The 19,306-nt window shown below is 41.0% G+C and overlaps 2 protein-coding genes and 1 long non-coding RNA gene across 5 annotated transcripts in view; 2 read left to right on the top strand and 1 right to left on the bottom strand.

Annotated features, from left to right (window-relative positions):
* PRORP (protein only RNase P catalytic subunit) overlaps positions 1–2,573 on the top strand; it is a 53,773-nt gene extending 51,200 nt beyond the window's left edge. For both annotated transcript variants that reach the window (XM_056347590.1, XM_056347591.1), the window contains exons 7-8: positions 267–462; positions 2,166–2,573. In XM_056347590.1, the coding sequence (XP_056203565.1) occupies positions 267–462; positions 2,166–2,294 (325 nt within the window). In that variant the 3' untranslated portion in view covers positions 2,295–2,573. The remainder of the gene's footprint in view (positions 1–266; positions 463–2,165) is intronic.
* Positions 898–6,376, bottom strand: LOC130153131 (uncharacterized). 2 transcript variants are annotated; one of them, XR_008823229.1, is made up of 2 exons: positions 3,177–6,376; positions 898–1,738 (listed from the first exon to the last, which is right to left on the bottom strand). It is a non-coding gene; the product is annotated as an uncharacterized LOC130153131 (long non-coding RNA). The 2 variants fall into 2 exon arrangements; XR_008823230.1 differs by having other exon boundaries at positions 3,852–6,376.
* A 462-nt stretch (positions 6,377–6,838) lies between these two features.
* Positions 6,839–18,726, top strand: PSMA6 (proteasome 20S subunit alpha 6). The gene is made up of 7 exons (XM_056347592.1): positions 6,839–7,014; positions 11,070–11,164; positions 11,923–12,004; positions 12,257–12,412; positions 14,373–14,551; positions 16,744–16,838; positions 18,518–18,726. Exons 1-7 carry the CDS (start codon positions 6,939–6,941, stop codon positions 18,573–18,575), a joined length of 741 nt encoding a protein of 246 aa, XP_056203567.1. The 5' UTR covers positions 6,839–6,938; the 3' UTR covers positions 18,576–18,726.
* The last annotated feature ends 580 nt before the right edge of the window (positions 18,727–19,306 follow it).

Here is a 19,306-nt window from a genome sequence, read left to right as displayed (position 1 = left end):
TTTGTGGCAAAAGATTGTATTGTTGTATTATCAGGTTGTGTTAAGAGGGAACGATGCTCTATGTAGCATGCAATTAATTTTTATTGCATTCCAACTTCTGGTGCCCTGTGGTAAGCAGAAGTTCTTTATTTTACCACGGAATTAGAGCAGTGATAGGAATTTTCAGTGTTGCTGATGAATAAATCTCAGATCAGCATTTGATTCATTTCCTGTAACCACTTACTGCCTTGTGAATGATGCCTGTCTTTTCCATTTCTTTTGTTAAGCTCTGAAGATGATGCCTTCTTGTTATATGCAACTCTTCAGTCAGGGAAGCATTGCAAGTTTGTTACTAGAGACTTCCTCCGGGATCACAAGGCTTGTCTTTCCGACAGTGTGACACGTCATCTGTTCCGTAAGTGGCAGCGTGGACACCAAATAGTGGTTTTCCCTTCTGCAGGAGGAAGTCGTATAAATTTTTTGGTAAGTTTTATGCCGTAATCAGAACGCACACAGAGCATATTCATTAAAGATACACAATTTCAAACTCTGGAAGCCAAAAGACTCTTGTTGGAGTCTTAAGAAATGGATTTGTACCAATGGGCTTAAAACTCCTATGTTCACTGAAAATTCACTGTATTCACAAAGCATGCCACAAACAGGAAAACTGTCAAAAAAAGAAAAGAAATGCTGTCTAGATGTTTAAAATGTAAATGTAAATACAAGTTTGTGTATACAAATCTTTCCATTGCTGTAGAACCTAAGTGCCAATGTTTTCATTTAAACTTTGAAATATCTTACTTTCCTCTGTAGCACTACTGTAAAATATCATGCTTCTAATTGTACAACAGAATTTCTTTCATCTTTATTTTAAAGAAGCAGGAAAATACAGGTATTTTGGTATTCCCTGTAATATCAGCCTAACATATGTTTAAAGTTTTATGAAGGAAAGCCCAGAACAGTTGGGTTTACAGTCAGTATTCAGCTATAGAGATTACTGTCTTCCAAGCATAGCATCATCTTATAGCAGAATACTACTGTTATTGTCTAGAAGACATGTATCCCTGTGAGCTATGAACAGTACATGAACAGGAGCGCAGCTCTTTTAAGATTTTTCTAGGGAAAAATGTATCACATAACATTCCAAATCATGCAGGTTTTTGTTATCTGATCTGTCTGCATTGTTATTGCATACTTAAAGGAATACTGCACCTATGTGGATTCATTTTCTTGCTGCTCTGGTTAAAATTGTAAACTACTACTTACCATTACAAGCAGAGATACAGGCTTATAAGAACGACAGCCTTTCATTCAGTGTTGCCATATATACATTTCTTCTGCTGGAACCAAATACTGAATGTAGGGTTACCCGAGTTACTCAGGTAACACAGCTTTAGCTACACCTTGTTTCTTTCTTTTGCATGAGGGCTAGTAGTTTTCACATCTTAATTCCCATACAAGTCATTTGTGTGATTGACATTTGCAGTCATAGCTGTCTTCTAGGTTGTTTGGGAAGCTGTCACAGGAAAGTAGACTTCCAAGACTATATATACAGAGTGATAGTATGTTCTGAGAACTGTAATTGCCAATGCTTATTTTGTATTTGTTATATATGTTGAGCTAGTATACCTGTAACGTAATGGACCAGGAAAATGGTTTATTATATTTGTTTGACTAGATGCTATTAAAAGTGTTAGTGATAGACCCTTCTCTTACATCCTCCTCAGCCCAGAGCAAGTGACTTCTGTAAAGAGGTACACTGAAAGAACAAACACAAGATGTTATTAATGTCATTACATCTTATCAGTTCAAGCCTATAAACTCCACATCCTGAGTTAATTCCCATATGATTTCATTTAATTTAATAGAAAACCAAACATTTTGCTATTTCTAGAAATTGAGTGCATTATGTTCAAATCATTATTATCTGGTGGAGACTGAAGACAGAATTTTAACCATTTACAATGACTCCTAGACCACAAAATACTAAAAGATGTTGTAGTTTTTCCTCCAGTACTAAAATTTAGAATTTGTTTGGTGTAAGGAAATAAATGAGAATTGTTAGAGATAATTCTATGGAGATTTCTAAGGTAAGTGTTGGAAGTTATAACTACCTGTAACTGGTATTTTAGTAATATATTGTGTAAAGTCTAAAAAAAATTGTTTTGTCTGCCTTTATCCAACAGCCTGCTTTCCGTTATGACTGTGTGGTACAGACTACAGGTGATACGTGGCATATCCCCTATAAAGACGTTTTTGAGGAAAAATACTCATTCCACGCACCAAGAAAATGGCTCTGCGTTCAACAGAAATGATGAAGAATGTTAACTGCACAAGCTGAAGTGGTGGGGGTTTTTATTTTTAATCACTGTTGCTGACTAGAACTCAGCAGTACAGTTACGGGAATAATGTGTGAGGTCTGTAACTAAAAAAATTCAGTCACAGCATTTTGTCAAAATCATTCCTGCAGTAAATCTGTTGACATCAGTGGTGGGCCAGCAGGGATAAATTAGGTCTATTATTTCCATCTTTGCAGGCAATTTCTGTAGCCTTTCAATGTGACTGGAATTAAAACTTGGTTTTTTCTCTTGGAATTTCAGGTTGTGGGTATTTTTTTTTTCCTCAAGCTTTTCATCTGCACTGAAATTCATCAACTCTGTACTTCAAGAAATTAAGCAGGACTTGCGAAGTACATTGAAAATTTGTGGGGCTCACCTTGCAACAGTATTTTACAATGTCTACCACCAATAAATGGAGCTAACGGGGCCAAATGGTATGTTTACTATTTGCCAGACACACAGAGCCCTAATACTTCCTCGCTCTAATTAGAATTCATTTGATCACACTGAATGTAAAAGGTTTCTTACAGCAACATGTGTTTTGTTTGGAAGAATAAGGAAACAATCAGTGAGATATTGTGTGGCTCTTTCACGCTCCTAAATTTGCTGTTTCTGACAGGATTTCATGTCACTGCAATAGTTTGCTTATGGATATGCACAAATGTTTTAAACAAAAATTGATGATAACTACAAAATCTTACAGGCAATAATAGGACAAAACTGAATTTTTTACAGAGATTTCTATAAAACCTACCCCAAGATATAAAGCAATAAAATAGTATGTATTACAGGAAAAGTGTTCTACATCATTATTTTTTAAGTGTTTGTGTGGTAAACGTGTTCATTTATTGCACTTACCACTTTAATGTGAACCTTTCTCCCCAAAAAACTTTGAAATGCCATGTTAATCTCAGCTTACATGTGGCTTTGTCACATTTGTCTTGTACACTGAAAAATTGTGTTTGAAACTGAGCTGGACCATGCAGATCTTTTTGTATAGTACTTGCATTTCTGAGCTTTTACAGTGTCCCATGATGAGCTTTCTCAGACCTCTTAGCATTAAGCATGTTCCCTGCTATTTTTTTCATGTCAGAGAGCAATCCCAAGACTTGTTCTGCTCCACGTATCACTTTGTAAAACAGCAGGTGTGATTTACATACAGTCATGTCCTTCAGGTACTGCGCAGAAAGTGTAGAGGAGCTGTGTGTACCTCTTAAGGTAACCTAGAACCATGGTTTTAAATGAATCATAATGTTGGTAGCGTTCATTACAGAGCCCCTTTCTGACAGAACATACCAGCTCCTGGTCCTTTAAGTTCTTTCTGTAGTACACCAGGGAAAGCAGAGATTGGATCTATTTCTCTCATCCCTCAAACTGATTTACTTTTAGTCTGTCAGAAGACTGGTTTTACAATTCTAAAGTCCGAGAACTGCCACATCTTGAAAATGCAAATATTACTTTGTTAAAGTAAGTGTCTTCTCCTGTACAGGCCTGCTTAGTTAGCAACTCTTGCTCTGTGTGTGGGTTACTTACCTTCTGGATGAAGTTCCACAACAGCATAAACTGATGTGAATCAGTGCTGTTATGGTCCCACTTTGGCACTAGCTCTGGTGGTTGTGTATTCCTAAGCAATTCAGCGCTGGGGTGGCTGAATGCCCCTTAAACCAGTTTTGCCGAGGTCAGACTTGGCATTGTTGCACTGAACTAGCACCACTGCACCAGTACTGGTACCTGAGGGGTGGGTGGGTGAAATGTCAGGCTGCAGAAGGTCAGTCCCTGCAGCTCTGCCTTAGGTCAGGTTTAGCTGATCAGAAACTGCACCTTCAGGTTATCCATTTCATTGCCAGACATATTCATCCATTTAATTTGTATTTTACCTCACCCTGGTGATTAACAGACATGCATAATATCAACATCTTATTGGTACAAATGCATCCTCCACTTCCTTTTGACTGAGAACAGACACATCCCCAACCAATCACTTGGCTTTCATCTAAAACTGTTCATACAGAGATACCACAATACCTTCTAAATAGTAACATTCTTGGTGTATCCAGGGGAAGATGGAACAGGATCTGTCCCTGGTAGTAATTTGTTAGTGATGTGGGCCCACACTGCCAGAAAGGCAAGTCCTCCAAACGCTGCAGCAACTGGTACCCCCGAAACTGTGGCAAATGACACTGACTGGAAGAGGAGTCAGTTGGTAGCACACCGAGTGGGAAGAGGAATCAGAAGGAACTAATGCTTAGCTCCACCTGCCACATGCCATGCAGACACAAACACACTGCCAAGGCAGACTTGAGGAAGACTGAACTGATTCAGCCTGCACTACAGCGGTTTTGTGAATAGCTTCATCTCCAAGCTCACCAACTTGTGGATTACTGTCTTAAAAGGTACCAGTGAGAACAGTCTTCCTCAGGATCCTGCAACACAGACTTTGACTCTCATATGGCTAATCAGAGGTGATGAACACTAAACCCAAAATACAAGTACTCTTCTGAAACAAAAACGTGCTTTGGAAGCTGAACAAAACTGCTACCATAGATGGAGGAAACTTCTGGAAGCTCAAAGTAGTATGACTTCCACTCTGTCATTTCCATGGTACTGAGCAGCTATTGCTCTTTCCTTAGTCTAAGTCAAATATTGAATCTTTGATTGCAAAGAGTGACGGATTTTCTTGCTTGGTTACTTTTTGGCAATCAGGCTGAATGCTTGATAATTACTTCCATTTTCCCATCCCCTTTTTCTCAAGAGGTAAAAAAATCTGACGTTAAACTGCAGTGTTATAGAATGGAAGAGCTTTGTACATGAAGGACTGCGAGAGTAGGAATCCTCAGCCTGGAGAAACACAGGTCTTAAGAGACACAGAGGTTGTAAGAATCATGAGTGTTGTGGAGGGGACGCATGGGGATCAACTCATTGCCATGTCCCAGCACCTAAGTGGCATGGTGCCGGCAGACAAAAGGTGAGTTTTCAGGTGAAACCACACAACATGTTGTTATGCTGAGCCACTCTGCCACGGCATGTCATGGATGCAAGTTCACGTGAGTTCAAGGGGAGACCAGCAACTTCATGAAAGAGAAATCCAGTAAGGGTTATTAAATAACCAGACACTACCTCTGCCTTGGGAAGTCCCTCCAGATGGCTGGAGACTGGGAGAGGACTCAGGGAGCGTGTATCATTAAAGGTTCTCTATAGTCTTAATATTTTCCCTTGGGCATCCACTTTTGGCCACAGCTGGAGATGGGGCATTGGGCTAGAGAGATTCTGCATCTGACCCAGCAAAGGCATTCTTACATTTGCATGTTCTCTGTGTTCCAGTGCTGGCATCACAGCCTCAAACATTTCATGTCTGCCCGCAAAGTGCTTCCCTAACGAACAGACAAACTCCGTGTCTTGTAATAAACAGTGAGACATTTTATTCTCCCATAATATTAAATAAGCAAAGGAAAGTATATCGAAAAATTGAAGAAAGCAGACTTTTAATTTATGGCATACACAAAATGCTCCTGTAAGCTGCTATTCCAACAAAGACTAAGCTCATCTAATAATTACGCTTTAAAATAGAGGTATGGATACCAAAACACAGCTTTTTCAACTCTTAATGACTGACTTTAAAAAATAAAAGCCTTCCCACAGAGTAGGGGAAATCCAAGTTGCTGAGAGGCAGAAAGAGCATACATATATTCACAAGTGTAAATGTGGGGAATTTCCCTTTGTACTGGACACTGATAAAAAGTTACGTCTTTTAAACATCTTATTATAATGCAGCTGCGGCAACAATTACTCACTATGAGCATCCCGAACATCTCTTATGAGGTTAGTGTATTTCTGTGCTTCAGAGTTACACTAATTGAAGAGAACACGTGGAAATAATTGTTTAGAAAATTATGAGGGGGGGGGGTGTTTTCCTGGCTGGCTGTACAGCTCATGATCATACTTTTCTCCAGTTTCCTGCTGTCTGCGTGCACACACCCCAAGTGCATCCCTAGCGCGCACCCCCCAGCTCACTCCCTAAGGCACACCCCAAGGGAGCCCCCCCAGCTCACCTCCCCCAAGGTGCCCACCCCCCCACTCACCCCCCTCTAAGGTGCCCCCCAGCTCACCCCCCCCAGGGCGCCCCCCTCCCCCCCCCGCTCACCCCCCTCAAGGCACCACCCCCCCCAGCTCACCCACACCTAGGGCGCCCCCCCTCCCCCCCAGCTCACCCCCAAGGCACTCCCCCAGCTCACCCCCCCCCTCAGTCGCCACCCCCTCAGCAGCCCGAGGCTTCGCGCCGCCCGCGCCCCACGGCCTCACCCGCCTTTTCGCCGCGCAGCCGGAGGGACCCGGCTGCCGGCCCCCCCGCCTACACGCGTGACAGCTGCCGCACTGCAGCGGGCTGCGTTTTAGCTCACGACGCGGGCGCCCTGTCGCGACAGGCCCGGGCGGCGCGCATGCTCGGCGCCGCTGGGGCGTGCGCAGCGGGGGGGGAGCGTGACGGTGCGCGAGCGGAGGGGGCTCCGGCGCCTGCGCCGCGCGCGTAACCCGGAAGCGCTCCGGCGGGTGCCCTGGCTGCGGTAGCGGTGGGGCCCTGCACGCCGTGAGCCCCTCGCCGCGCCGCCCCTGCCCGCGCCCGCCATGTCCCGAGGCTCCAGCGCCGGCTTCGACCGCCACATCACCATCTTCTCGCCCGAGGGCCGCCTCTACCAAGTCGGTGGGTGTCCGGCACCGAGGATGCTGCCGCCGAATTGCCCCGTCACGGGCCCGGCCTGCTCAGCCGCCGCCGCTTCCCGCCCGGCCGGGCTGCCTCTGGGGAGGGGGGGGACACGGGACGTGGCGCTTCCCGTGGCCGGGGAGACTCGGCTCCCGCTCCGCCTGCTCCCGCGGTGTGCGGGGAGAAGCCTGGTGGGAGCCTGGAGCGGTGCCGGCCCGGTGGTGCCGGCCTGGGAGAGGGATCCTCTCGAGACAGGGAAAGCCTGGAGCCAGGCTAGGCTTCCTCGAGTGTCCCCTGCCGCAGAGAGGGACCTGCTGTGGCTTCCCCGTGTTTGATTTCAGGTGCTGGGAGACCAAGCTGACAGCTATCCAGAAACTGTTTACCTCTCCTAAAGTGTTCTTGCAGTTTCTCTTGCCTCACTTACAAGCATTGTGCTTGGGAATCCAAGAACCACAATAGCTGTTTCGAATGGGACCTGAACTGCTCAAACCCTGCATGCCAGAGTAAGAGTCAGTGTTCGGAGATATCCTATGCTTGCTCTTGTTACACCTGAGTGCCATGTGCTCTGTACATCATGGCCTGTGACATAGCAGCAACCATCCTTTATTTCCAGGCTTCTTTGAACATTCTGCAATTAAACTGCAGCCTATCTTCATTTTCTTCTGTAGGCCACTGAATCTTGTATTCATACTTATTACAGTGCACCAGATTCTGCAGAAGAGCCTTACGGTGCTCCTTCTGCAGAATACTCTGTAACAGCATAGTCAACTCACAGTCTGGCAGGCCAGTTCATTGTGAGGATTCTCCAGGAACTTTCAGTGGGGCCAGATTAATTGTTTTGGCAGCATCATCTTGATGCCATCTTCTCCTGGGGCTTAGTGGCTCTTCCCCAGCTGCAGTGGCTTCCCTGCATGTGCATTGCATGGCGTGCCCATACATCCATCTGTTCTCCAGGAAAGGAGGTGGCTGAGACCAGACTGTATGAATTGTCCATTGTAGCCAATAGCTTCTTTTGGTTTGTCCTTGAGTTTTTCTCAGGAAGAAGGCTGTGTGGAATAGGCTTCATGGGCAGGCGGCCCAGCCTCAAGCAGTCGTTTCTTCAAGGAGCAACTAAGAAGGTGCCTATGTGTAGGTGTCTGTACACAGGTAGAAAGTTACCTGTACTAGATGCCTACATACAGGTGCTGTCTTATACCTGGAGTGTGTATAAGGCATGCATGCAACTTGCGTAATAAGCCTTATCCATGTGGATGGTAGTGACGGGATGTCAGTGGCTCAGTAATGGAAGAGTCATGGGCTCTGACCTGCCGTTGCCGTTAAAAACAGGCTGGTTGGTTTGCATTGCCTTTCTGGCTGTTTCTCTGTTGCAGTACTACTTGTTGGGAATGGTTTCTGCATCCTGTAATAAAGAGGAAACTGAGCCTTGGTTTTCCACCTCCTGGGTATACTCAACCATTAGGTTAATGTATGAGAGACGTGCAGTAACTGTATCTTTTACCGGTGTCTTAGAAGCAAGTATCTGCATGTACTTGAGAGTGTGCACACAGCCTGAAGGTGTCTTAAAGATACTTGAAGTACCTGTATGCTATAGGAAGAAAAATAAGTAGGTGTGCATAGTCAACTTCCAGCAAGTATGAGCTCACTCTGTCTGCAGCCAGGCTGATAACTTGGGCACGGTGCCACGCTTGTGTGTCTGTTGGCCAGCACCTTGCCACAGCATGGACAGAAAGCTCATGTTTGCTTGCAGTCAAATACCTGAATCTAGCTTCTATCTTTCTCTCTTACGTTGTTTTTGAACCCTGTATGTCCTTGTCCCTATGTTGGATTCAGATTAACCAGGTGCTGTGAAGGATGGCCATGGACACGTGTTGCTTTAAGGCTGCCTTAAAACTTGAAGTTTTGCTGGAATTCGGCAGTACCTGAGTGGAGTTTTCCAGTGTAGTGATACTGGACTGAAATGCTTGTATTTTACCGTAGATCTGTCTTCTGCTTCCAAAGCTCATGTGCCTTTGAAGTGATCTCATATTAGAAAAGTAACAGTTATTTCATATTTATTTCTTGTTGCTGTGGTTAAAATCCTTCAGAGCATCAGTGGTGTCTTGCCACCTATTAGTTCCTATCTTCAAAGGTGATGTTTCAGCTAAGTGGAATTTGGGGAGGTGAAGAAAATTGTTATTGTTAAGTTTCTGACTGTTGTGATGTATTCAGGGAACAGCAAGGGGCTACTCTTTTCAGAGAGAATGTGTACAGTACTACTGAAATACTTACATAGCAGAAAACAGGCTTAAAATGCCACTAGCAATTTGAATTTGTTATACTGTAAGAGCCACTTCACTTTTTGGCTTGTGTCTTTGAAAACTGAGCAATGCAGATGGTAATAGGAACACTGTGAGAATGGACTGCAGTTCAGTAAGCCTGGCTGCCAGTACTTGCGAGCAAAACCAGTTTGTGAGGGCACCTATTCCTGTTCCCACCTAAGTGTCACAGAATCACAGAACAGTGCTCAAGCAGGGCTACCTAGAACGGGCTGTCCAGCACCATGTCCAGATGGGTTTTGAATATCTCCAAGGAAGGAAACTCCACAACCTCTTTGGGCAACCTGTGCCAGTGCTCTGTCACCCTCACAGTAAAAAAGTGTGTTCCTGGTGTTCAGATGGACCCCCCTGTGTTTCAGTTTGTGCCTGTTGCCTCTGGTCCTGTCACTGGCCACCACTAAAGAAGAGCCTGGCTCTGCCCATCTTCTTTACAACCTCCCTTCAGATATTTGTACCCGTAAATAAACAGGTGTTGCAGAGACGTGGCCTGGGGCTTCAAACATGACCAGTATGTGGGCAGTGCTAGCTCATGCCTCGCTGGGTTCTGTGCTTTGCTCCAGGCTAGCACTGATCATCCTGGGGAAGGCAAGTGAAGAGGTGAGTGGAGCTGCACAGCTAGTGCAGAGAAAAGGGGAAACATTCTTCGTGGCACATTTGGGTAACCAGTAAATGCTCTGATGCCTAAGAGTAATAAATACAGTGCCATGGATAGATGGCAATCAGCCCTTCCACAACACTGACTCAGCAGATGGAACATTAAGATCCTATTCTTGGAAGATTTGTTTTTTCATTTTCGGATTATTTCTCTCCTGTTGTGTAGTCCCTTCCATAGATCACACTGCAGATTTTAAAACAGCTGAGTTTCTTGCTGCCATTATTTTAGAGGATAGTTTTAGCAATTTGCTGTGCAGTTAGTTAGACATGTTATAAATTTCAGTTTCATTCACACAGCCAACAAAGAATTCATCTATGTTTAGCTGCTACCTGAAACTTGCCTTTCCTAACCAGATACTAGGAAGTTCTTAATGTTTATCATAATTTTTGAAGTTGCTGTTTCTGAGGCTTTTGAAACCATTAATCACGGGAAATTTATTGCATGGATCACAACAAGTAGATCTTAATCCATTATATTTATCTGAATAATGCTGTTTAGTTGGCATGTACATAGGTTTTGTTAAAAAGTGAATAAAAAGCATTGCAATGTTTGAACGTCAAGTCAGAAAATGTGATAGTAAGGTTAAAACCCATTGTCTGTGCCTGGTCCATCATTTCAGGTTTCATCTGTATCATTTAAAATCTACAAAAGAAAATTACATTCTTGCAGTGGTGATAATGCTTGAAATACTGAACTTCTGCATGTTAAAAAAATCTTCTGTAAGGATTTACAGTCACTGTAGGTTAAGGTTAAATATTTTGGTCAAGTGCGGAACAGCCTTTTTGTTTTAAAGAAATTCTGTTGTTGTTAAGCATTCTAACTGAACAAAAAGGCAAATTATTAGAAATATTTGGAGGAAGCAGTAGTAGGGGTTTTGTGAAGAGAGTCATTGACTCTCTTCACAAGTTAATTCCCATGAGAAAGTTCTTGTGTGTGTTGTACTAAAGACTTTAAAGATACAAAGTGTTGCACAAGTATTAAAAAGACCAGAATCTGGTGAGATTTTGGTGTTGGGGGAGGTGTCAGAGTTAATTGCTCTAATGTCACTAACACTGTTTTTTATTAACATTTACGTATTTTTCTAGAATATGCTTTTAAGGCTATAAACCAAGGTGGACTTACATCTGTAGCTGTTCGTGGGAAAGATTCTGCAGTAATTGTAACACAGAAGAAAGTACCTGTAAGTAGTCTGTTGGGCGGGGGGGGCGGGGACGGGACTGGAAGGAGATGAGAAGAAAGGTGGGGGTGAGACTCTGCAACATTGTTATTATATTTATCTGCATTGACATATATTGGTGTTTGAATTGAATATCTTATCATTCTGCTTATAGGTTCTAGCTCCACTTAGTGCTCAGTTGTCCATTTCCTCACCAAGTACTGTAATATTGGTTTTCTCCGTAGTTGTCAAAAGGATAAAGCTAAAATATGAAGTTGGTTCTGCTGTACTTCAGCATGCATACATTACTTTGGCTTGTAAGGGCTGAGTTGTCCTTAATTTCCTGATTTCTTTAATTCCTACTCAGAAATGTTATACCAATAGCATGCAGTGAAGATTTTCAGGAGTGTTTCAGCACAGTGGTGATACAGCATTGACAAAGGGGCAAAACCCTTGTGTTTGAAGGGCAGCACACAATGAGAATCCAAGTTTTTGCATGTGTGTTCTCAAAGTTTCTTCAGGGGCAAAAGGACTTCGGTGTTGGTCACACTTTAGCTGTCATCCTTTTCCAGATATTATGGGTTTTATCTTCGCTATTCTCCTATTTCTTCCTTCATGTGCCTATAGCAGTAGATAATGGAGAGCCTGAATGACAATTTGTAGCTGTTGGTTGATTCTCTTGGGCTCTTCTGTAGATACCGGAGCATTCAGAGTCTGTCTTTTGTTTTTCTTGTACTTGAAGGACAGTGTTTTCTATTAGATTATTTCTGTTTCCTCTTTAGGACAAGTTACTGGATTCCAACACAGTGACTCATTTATTCAGAATTACTGAAAATATCGGCTGTGTGATGACAGGAATGACAGGTATTTAATTCACCATCTATTTTAAGTATCTGAAGTGTCAGGTTTTTTAGGTAGTTCCCCAACTTTGCATCACATAAATAAGTACTCTAGGAGATTTGTTCCACTCAGTGTGGTTTTGGAGAACTTAAACAAGTTCTAATGTGTATATTTAAAGATGACTTGAAGTTGGGCCTGGAATTAGCGTTCTCGAGCAGTGCTAGGAATAGACATGGTACATGTCCGGTGAAATTAATATCGCTTCTTTCTGTCTAGCTGACAGCAGATCCCAGGTGCAGCGAGCCCGCTATGAGGCTGCTAACTGGAAGTACAAGTATGGCTATGACATCCCTGTGGATATGCTGTGTAAAAGGATTGCAGATATTTCTCAGGTCTATACGCAAAATGCAGAAATGAGGCCTCTTGGTTGCTGTAAGTATACTCCAGGAAATTAATCTTTTCGTTTCCTGTCTTAAGCTTCAACTTCAAGTATAAGAAATTCTCACCCATTTTCAGTTTGTGATACAGTTGTGATACAATACAGATGTAACCGAAGGAGTAAGAGGGATGAGCAGCCGAATGAGAGAGTAGTGTTGGAAGTCATGAATTGGAGCCATGATTATTACCATTGACTTAGCGTTTGAATTGGAGTAAATGATTTAGCCTCTCTAAAATGTCTAATACTATTTCACCTTAGGTTTTGGGGCTTAGTCTGTTTGCACTGTGCAGTGATGTCTGTGGATGGGAGATGCTCTTTTTACTGGTGTCTGTGTCTGGATAAATATCACTGTTAAAAAAGATCTATGGAGAGCGCAATTACATTCGTCCAGATTTTGTGACTTTTTTGATCTAAGTGCTATGTATAGGACAAAAGTCTGCATAATTTTTGCTCTGAACCATGATATATGTAATGCAGAGAAGTGCTTAAAAATTTCACTTGCAAACATTTATACACTAGTCTTGTTTTATAACAACAAATGCAGCTTAAATAAAATACGTCTATAGAGTTGCTTTTTATAGATATTTCTGGTCATCTGTGTGTTCTGGGGTTGGTTCTGACTTTTTTTCTCTTTCATTTGGCTGTGAGCTAGTTATAACTGTGCTGTTAGGCTGTCCGGGAACTGAGATAAAAGACTTAAGGTTTTCTCAATTACTTTTTCATTAAAATTGTCTGGGTTTCTTTTTGTTTTCTTGTTGTTTTTTTGTCGGTTGTTGGGTTTTTTTTAGGAGAATAGTTTCAGAATTGATGAATCACTTCTCGTAATCATAGTAAGCACTAGCACTTCTCACTAAAAAAAGTAACATTCAGGGTTGCACCACAGTTTCCATGATGGGGCAATTTTCCTATGCTTGTACCGCTTGTAATGTTCAGGAATTATTGTTTCTTTCTTCCCTTGGTATTTTGTGTGCCTTGATACTACTGGAAACTGTTGGGTTTTGGAGTTTTTTTAAATACATGAATAAAAGTGTATTTTTCTTAACTTTCCTTAACCTTTTTTGAAAAGATGATGGGAAATTTTTTTCTCTTGTAGTAATAGCTTATCAGCTATAACTACCAGTTAGAAGTTACACAAGTGTGAAGTAAAAGTAGTTTAAACCCTTGACCTTGTTCTGTTTTGGTGGTTTGTTTTTTTTGGTTTGGTTTTTGTTTTGTTTTTTGCAAGTATTGTTTTTGAGTTATTTGTAATATGTATATTGAGACTATACAACTGTAAATATACAAGTGTGGGTGAACACAAATGCGTTTCAGTGATGTGACCAGTTTGTGTTACTTGAAGTCTGTCCAACCTGAAAGTGCCTAGTCAAATGGTCTTCAAAGACTCGGGTTTATGTTCTGATATTTCCACATTCCATTTCAGTTTTGGGGTTTTTTTTCCTTTAAAAGAGGAAAAGGGATGTAATGCAGTGCTTTTTATGATTACAGTCAAGAAATCTAAAGCTGATCTTTTAATATTTCCATTAGTTTCAATAGATTTGTAAAGTTGCTTTCCAGTAAAAGGCACGTTAATAGAACTATTGTTTATACTTTTGAAGTGTCCTATAATACACAGGATGCGAACTGTGGTTGGGTTAACTTTGTATCGGGATTAAACTTGTGTATTTCCTGACTTTGTGATTCTTCAGGCACTGAGCCTGGCAAAAATGTTTCTGTTTAATGAGTAGCAGTCTTTGGGAATGGCAGAAATGTACCTTGCACTAAACTGAGTTTTGTACCTGATAATGAGATGCTGGTAAGAAATGGCAAATTAGAGAGAAAGAGGAAAGAGGTTCCCAAAAATGTACTGCTGTGCATGCGTGTTTTTCACAGGAAAGGAGTATCTATTCTGCTCTTCACTTGAATGAAATGGCTAAAATTGGGGAAGGAAATAAATTAACAACTTTTCTCTTCAAGGTATGATTTTGATTGGTATTGATGAAGAACACGGCCCTCAGGTATACAAGTGTGATCCGGCAGGTTACTATTGTGGATTCAAGGCCACAGCTGCAGGAGTTAAACAGACAGAGTCAACCAGTTTTCTGGAAAAGAAAGTAAAGAAGAAATTTGATTGGACATATGAACAAACAGTAGAGGTAGGCCAGCAGAAGGAAATAAAGATTTGTTAAAAGTATTTTCAATGAGTATGCTGTATGTAGGTTTGTGATATAGAGGAATGCAGATAGGCATTTTCCTGTTTTCTTACAGTTCTGCATTGCTGTCAGAGCAAGCGTAGCTGTTCCAACAAAAAATCGTTTGCAGGCATTTTGCGAATGTTTAAATAGTCATCTCATCTGCTTTTTTCTCCTTTACGTTAGCGGAAGCAGAATCTGTAATTGTGGCATTCCTACTGCAGCTGGTGTTTCGTTACTAGCCAGTACAGTTTTCTTTTAGTGGCACTTAAAACAATCTTCATGTTAGAAAGCATTTTGAACAGGACGGGATAGTGCTTCTTTGTCAGTTCAGTATATATAACACCAGTTGTTATGCCTACTGTGAAAACGGTTCTTCAAGGCCCATTATAAGAATGTATCCCACTTATAAAATTGGCCAGTGAACTTGTTTTATAAATCATCCTTACTTTTTCCCTCACACTGTCTATAAACAGTCCTCTTCCATGGCTCGCCTGTTTCTCCTGCCTGGCCTTGTTCTTATCATATATGTATGACAATGGTATGTTTCCTGCATCACAAGATCAGCAGCTGAAATGAGGAATAACCTAAGCAGCTGCCCCCCCTGTAAAATTAAAGAGATTACTGTATTAAGATCCCTGTGAGTGCTATGCAGATTCAGACCATCAGCTAAATTACTTCCAAGTCTACGTTACTGTGGAAGTACCATTTAAACTGAAAGTTCTTCAGCTTAAAACTCAGAATTTTGATGTCTATACCTTAATAAGTACTGATTTCCTTAATATGTAATTTCTTTAAAAAGATCCTGAGAGGGGTAAATAATCATAGCATACTGAAATTGAATGTATTTGAAATTACCTCAGAGATCCTTTTTTATCCTGGCTAAATATTTTTCATATTGAATGTGTTTTTCTGTCACTGCTTTATTATACTGTGCATGTCTCTTAGTTGAGCTGTTGGAGGTAGATGAAACTGTCTTTTCATATTCTTGTTTTTAATTCATAATACTTCCATGGTATGGCACAAATACTTCACTGGTAATTAATCTGCCAGTCAAATCCTGGATGTGCTTCTGTACCTTTTTGTTGTCTTTTTAAAAATGCTGAGACTGTGAATGTAGATCAGAAACGCGTTACTCTAAAAATCAGCAGTGACAGGGAGAAGCGAGTCTGTCAAACAAAAAAAAGAATCGCATTTTTGTAACGTTCTTCACACACACAGGCACGCTGCCTTTTTTTTTTTTTAAAAAAAAAAAAAAAAAAGCTTGTGGTGTGTTAGGGATAATGCTCCAAGGATAAGAATTTTGGTTTTCATTTCGGATCTTTTGGTTTTGTTTTTTTACAACTTGGCAGTCTTCTCATAAGACATCTATATAGTCTTACAGAATTCTTGCAGAATCAATTATCAACATACTAAAAATAAACTTTAGGAAAGCCTTGTTTGGTATTCTACGCTTCCTGACGCATTACTGATCAGAATTAAATGCCAGCAGATCAGAATAACTGATGTGATAAGCGTCTAGCTACATAGCTGTTTTATGGAACTTCTTTTTGGGCTCAGTCATCATTTTAGGAATGCATCTTTAGCATTATTGTGACCCTACTGCAGAGTTAAGTACGAGTGCGGTTGCGAAGAACGCCTTTAAAAACAGGTGATGATTAGGGTGGGGGGAAAAAATAAGTTAAGCCATGATGAAATGCAGCTTTTAAAAACAACCAACATAACTTTAATTACCAGAAGCAAAGCCAAAATGGAAGCTATGTAAGTGACGTGTGCTTTGAGTAATCTTGGACTGTAATGGTGGTGTCTGTCTTGTTTGCCACTGATGAAACACCTTCTGTCCTTGGGACCTGGGGTTTTAATCTTTGCATGATAAAAGGTTTTGGGGTTGTTGGTTTTTTCTGCTATGAAAATGACATGCCCCTTTGGTTCCTGTAGATTGGGCTTTTTAGGGAGACGACCTGGAGAGGTACTGTATTCTGTAACAAGGGGAGACTATTTGAAACTTTTCAGCAGAGGTTTTGAGTTGGAAGGAAATAATTTAAAAATAACTTACAACTAGAAGGAAGGGTAGTTGTTCATGCTATGTCTATTAAAAAAAAAAAAAAAGCCTTGGTGCTTTCTGTTTAATGATAGGGGGTTTTGTGTTCTTTCAGACAGCAATAACATGCCTGTCTACTGTACTATCCATTGATTTCAAACCTTCAGAAATAGAAGTTGGTGTAGTTACAGTGGAAAATCCTAAATTCAGGTAAGTGATCGGTGTTGATAAAATCGTGTGTTTCTCTGATCATGTGCAGTTAATTTTAACTTCGTGTCATGGTAAATCAAGAAAAAGATAAATGTCAGAAGGTGAAGTTTTGGAGGTTTTATTCCTTGTAACTCTTCAGAATATGTAGAGGTAAAATACACTGTTTAAAAAAAAAACCAAAAAACAACAGTTTTAAAATGTTTGATATGGTTAAGGGATCCAGTGGACAAAAGTGTTGCCTTTTGTTTCTTAAAAGGGTATTGGCTTTATGTGATGATTAAAATGTAGTTAAATCTGGTCTAGGTGATTTTTTTCATGTTTAAAAGAATAAAAAATTTTCTTTGTACTAATATCTGGAGTCCACTTCTAAATCATAGTTGTGACAGCTAACGCAGTAAAGTCTGGGTTTATGTTGGGGAAAATTTTTCAAGTCCCTTGATTTTTTAAATCCTTTTCTAAATGTGATCTTTAAGTGATTCTTACTTATCTTGTAATTGTAGCAGCTTTTAACATCTCCAGTATATAGTTAATAGATTATGAATTTGTATGATTTGAAATATTCGATTTAAACTTAAAAAGATTAAAAGATCCTGGATTTAAAAATCACTGCAGTGATTTGGAACTGGCTGAACTTTTACTTTTTGAGTACACTGCATTCCCACCTAGCACAAAAGCAAGACACCTGCAGTTTCCTTCCTCCCCTGTTATTGCCTGAATCTGAGTGCAGCAAGGTTACTTGGTCAATCTATCGAGGCAACACCTGGAAATCTTCCTGCTGAGGGCTACACCTCACATCAGATACAGTGTGCTTGACAGCCACCTCCCAAAACAATGTGTAGCTGCAGACATATGCATGAAATGTGGGAGAATAAGTTTTGGGGCTTTTTTGCTAATGCAAAAGGACCCTCTAGGTATGTCTTACCTAAAATATAGGTAAGTCTGGCTTGCTGCAGAGGAGTTCAGTTATTTCTGCCTTAGTTAGTCTTTCATTGCTTTTTTTATTGAGGAAAAATAAAAAAAGAAGAAAGAGGAACAGCTGAGTGGGGAAGAAAAGTCCTCTGCACTTTAGCTACTTGGTAGGTAGGGATTGGAGAGAGGCTTCAAACCTTTGGGTCCTACAGGTGCAGTCTTTTGAGTGCTTCCTAATCGGTTTGAAGTTGACATGGTGATGATGGATGGTTTTGCATTTGGTGGTGTGTGTTTAGGGCAACAGAACAGCACAGCATTTTCGAGAAAGTAATGCAGGAGCTGCATTGCCCCCTTTCTGCTGCTGCTCAAGGGTCAGGTGCTAGCTTTCTGCCAGACTTCACTTACCGATCTTATGCCCCGTTTAGAAAGGATGGATAACAAGCAGAGTGCAAATTGGTGTCCCCCTGGAGTCATCGTGCTAATTATTATATCCATTCTTCTCACCACGACCCACCTTGTAAATAGATTGCTCATGAAGAATTCCCTGCCCTTTTTCTACCATGTGTTACCTCTTTGGTCTCTAGTGCCTTTGATTCTTCCTTTATTTTTCAAAAAGAATTGGAATGTTGGCCTGTGGCCCTGGTAGCAGGTCTTGAAAGGGCTGAAAAATGCATTGTATAAAAATAATTTCTGTACATACTAGGTTGTAATGTTGGAGTTTAAGGGGAAGAATAGTTTATGCTATTTAAGGTTTCTTTTTGTCCTTTCAGGATCCTTACAGAAGCGGAGATTGATGTGCACCTTGTAGCTCTGGCAGAGAGAGACTAATTAGCATTCCCATTTCCATTGTCTGTGCTTCTGGCCAGGATATTTGGTGAAAAGATGACACATATTAATGGCTTTAGGTTATGGGTGGAAAACAATGTTCACTATATGATGTATTTTACTCTGTACAAATAAAACAGAGGTTTTTGAAATACTTGGTGTCTCCCCTAATGTAATTTTTTAAAAAAATCTTTCAGTTCCCTGAAATTCTTATCAAAATGCTTGATGACTTTGAATATGTCTGTGATGATTGCTTGCCTTTCACTTGTATTTTAAGAGAAATTTTATACTCTGCACTGTATTTTTCATCTGAGCTCTTTGGCTCCTAGTGTAAAGTTTTATATCAGATTATGTGGTGTGTATGTCTTGAGATAATTCTTACATTTACATGCATTCTCTTTTCTTGCCCTGATGTTGAAAGGCTTATAACATTACTGGTTTAACTGTGGGGAAATTAAGACGATCTTAATATTTGTTCAGGTGTTTATTGAGGATATAGGACAAAAATTGAAGGAGAAAACCTGAGCTGCACTTCCCAGTGCATTCATTTAGACTGATATATGTGGGGTGCAGGTGGTGAATTTAACAGACATATGCTATAATTAAACAGCTCTGAAGCTAACATTTATTTAGGGGAATAGATTCTATATGCAGTGTACTTTGGGATTTTGGCTTTTTGTCACCTACCTGGTTTTGAGGCTTTGGGCAGTGCCAGAAACAGTGTTGGGGCTGGA

This window comes from Falco biarmicus, chromosome 7 (genome assembly GCF_023638135.1).
Source record: "Falco biarmicus isolate bFalBia1 chromosome 7, bFalBia1.pri, whole genome shotgun sequence".
In the NCBI taxonomy this organism is placed as follows: Eukaryota; Metazoa; Chordata; class Aves; order Falconiformes; family Falconidae; genus Falco; species Falco biarmicus.
This window is presented reverse-complemented; position numbering and strand designations above follow the sequence as displayed.